Raw genomic sequence first — 582 nt, forward strand, 5'->3', positions numbered from 1 at the left:
AACTTTTTTTCTAATATAAACGGGATCAACAAGTGCAACCTTTCAACGCTCTGCACCTCCATTCCTTACGCTAAATCAATGAATATGTTTAAACTTTATGGATGGACGAAGAAACAGATAGATGGTGGATAAAAAGTTATCAAATTAGCTCACTAGAACTTTCAGGATATTGTGAAGAAACTTTGGGAAATTATTCATGATTGTGATGTCACAATTTAAAAACATGACATGAAAAATATTCATTGATTTTATTTGTTATTCACACTATATTCATTTCAATTAACTGCTAAAGTCAATGTATTTATTTCAGTTGTGTCTGTCACTGGGCCAAATCTTCCAGTGGGCTTTGTTACAAACAAGTGTGGCAATAACTGTTGGGTATAAAGTAGAGTATTGCATTCAGCTGATGTAACAGTCAGTCTCGCCATGTCACTTCAACTTCATCAGTACGAAATCTGGAAGAATACACAAAGTTTTAACTTCATCAGTACGAAATCTGGAAGAATACACAAAATTTTAACTTCATCAGTACGAAATCTGGAAGAATACACAAAATTTTAACTTCATCAGTATGAAATCTGG

At 33.0% G+C, this 582-nt stretch overlaps 1 protein-coding gene across 1 annotated transcript in view; it reads right to left on the reverse strand.

Annotated features, from left to right (window-relative positions):
• Positions 1–234: 234 nt before the first annotated feature.
• LOC125683115 (probable tRNA N6-adenosine threonylcarbamoyltransferase) overlaps positions 235–582 on the reverse strand; it is a 14,067-nt gene continuing 13,719 nt past the window's right edge. The window contains 1 exon segment of the mRNA XM_048923928.2: positions 235–455. Within this exon segment, the coding sequence (XP_048779885.2) occupies positions 416–455 (40 nt within the window). The 3' untranslated portion in view covers positions 235–415.

The sequence above is a fragment of the Ostrea edulis genome, chromosome 1, assembly GCF_947568905.1.
Source record: "Ostrea edulis chromosome 1, xbOstEdul1.1, whole genome shotgun sequence".
Taxonomy (NCBI): domain Eukaryota; kingdom Metazoa; phylum Mollusca; class Bivalvia; order Ostreida; family Ostreidae; genus Ostrea; species Ostrea edulis.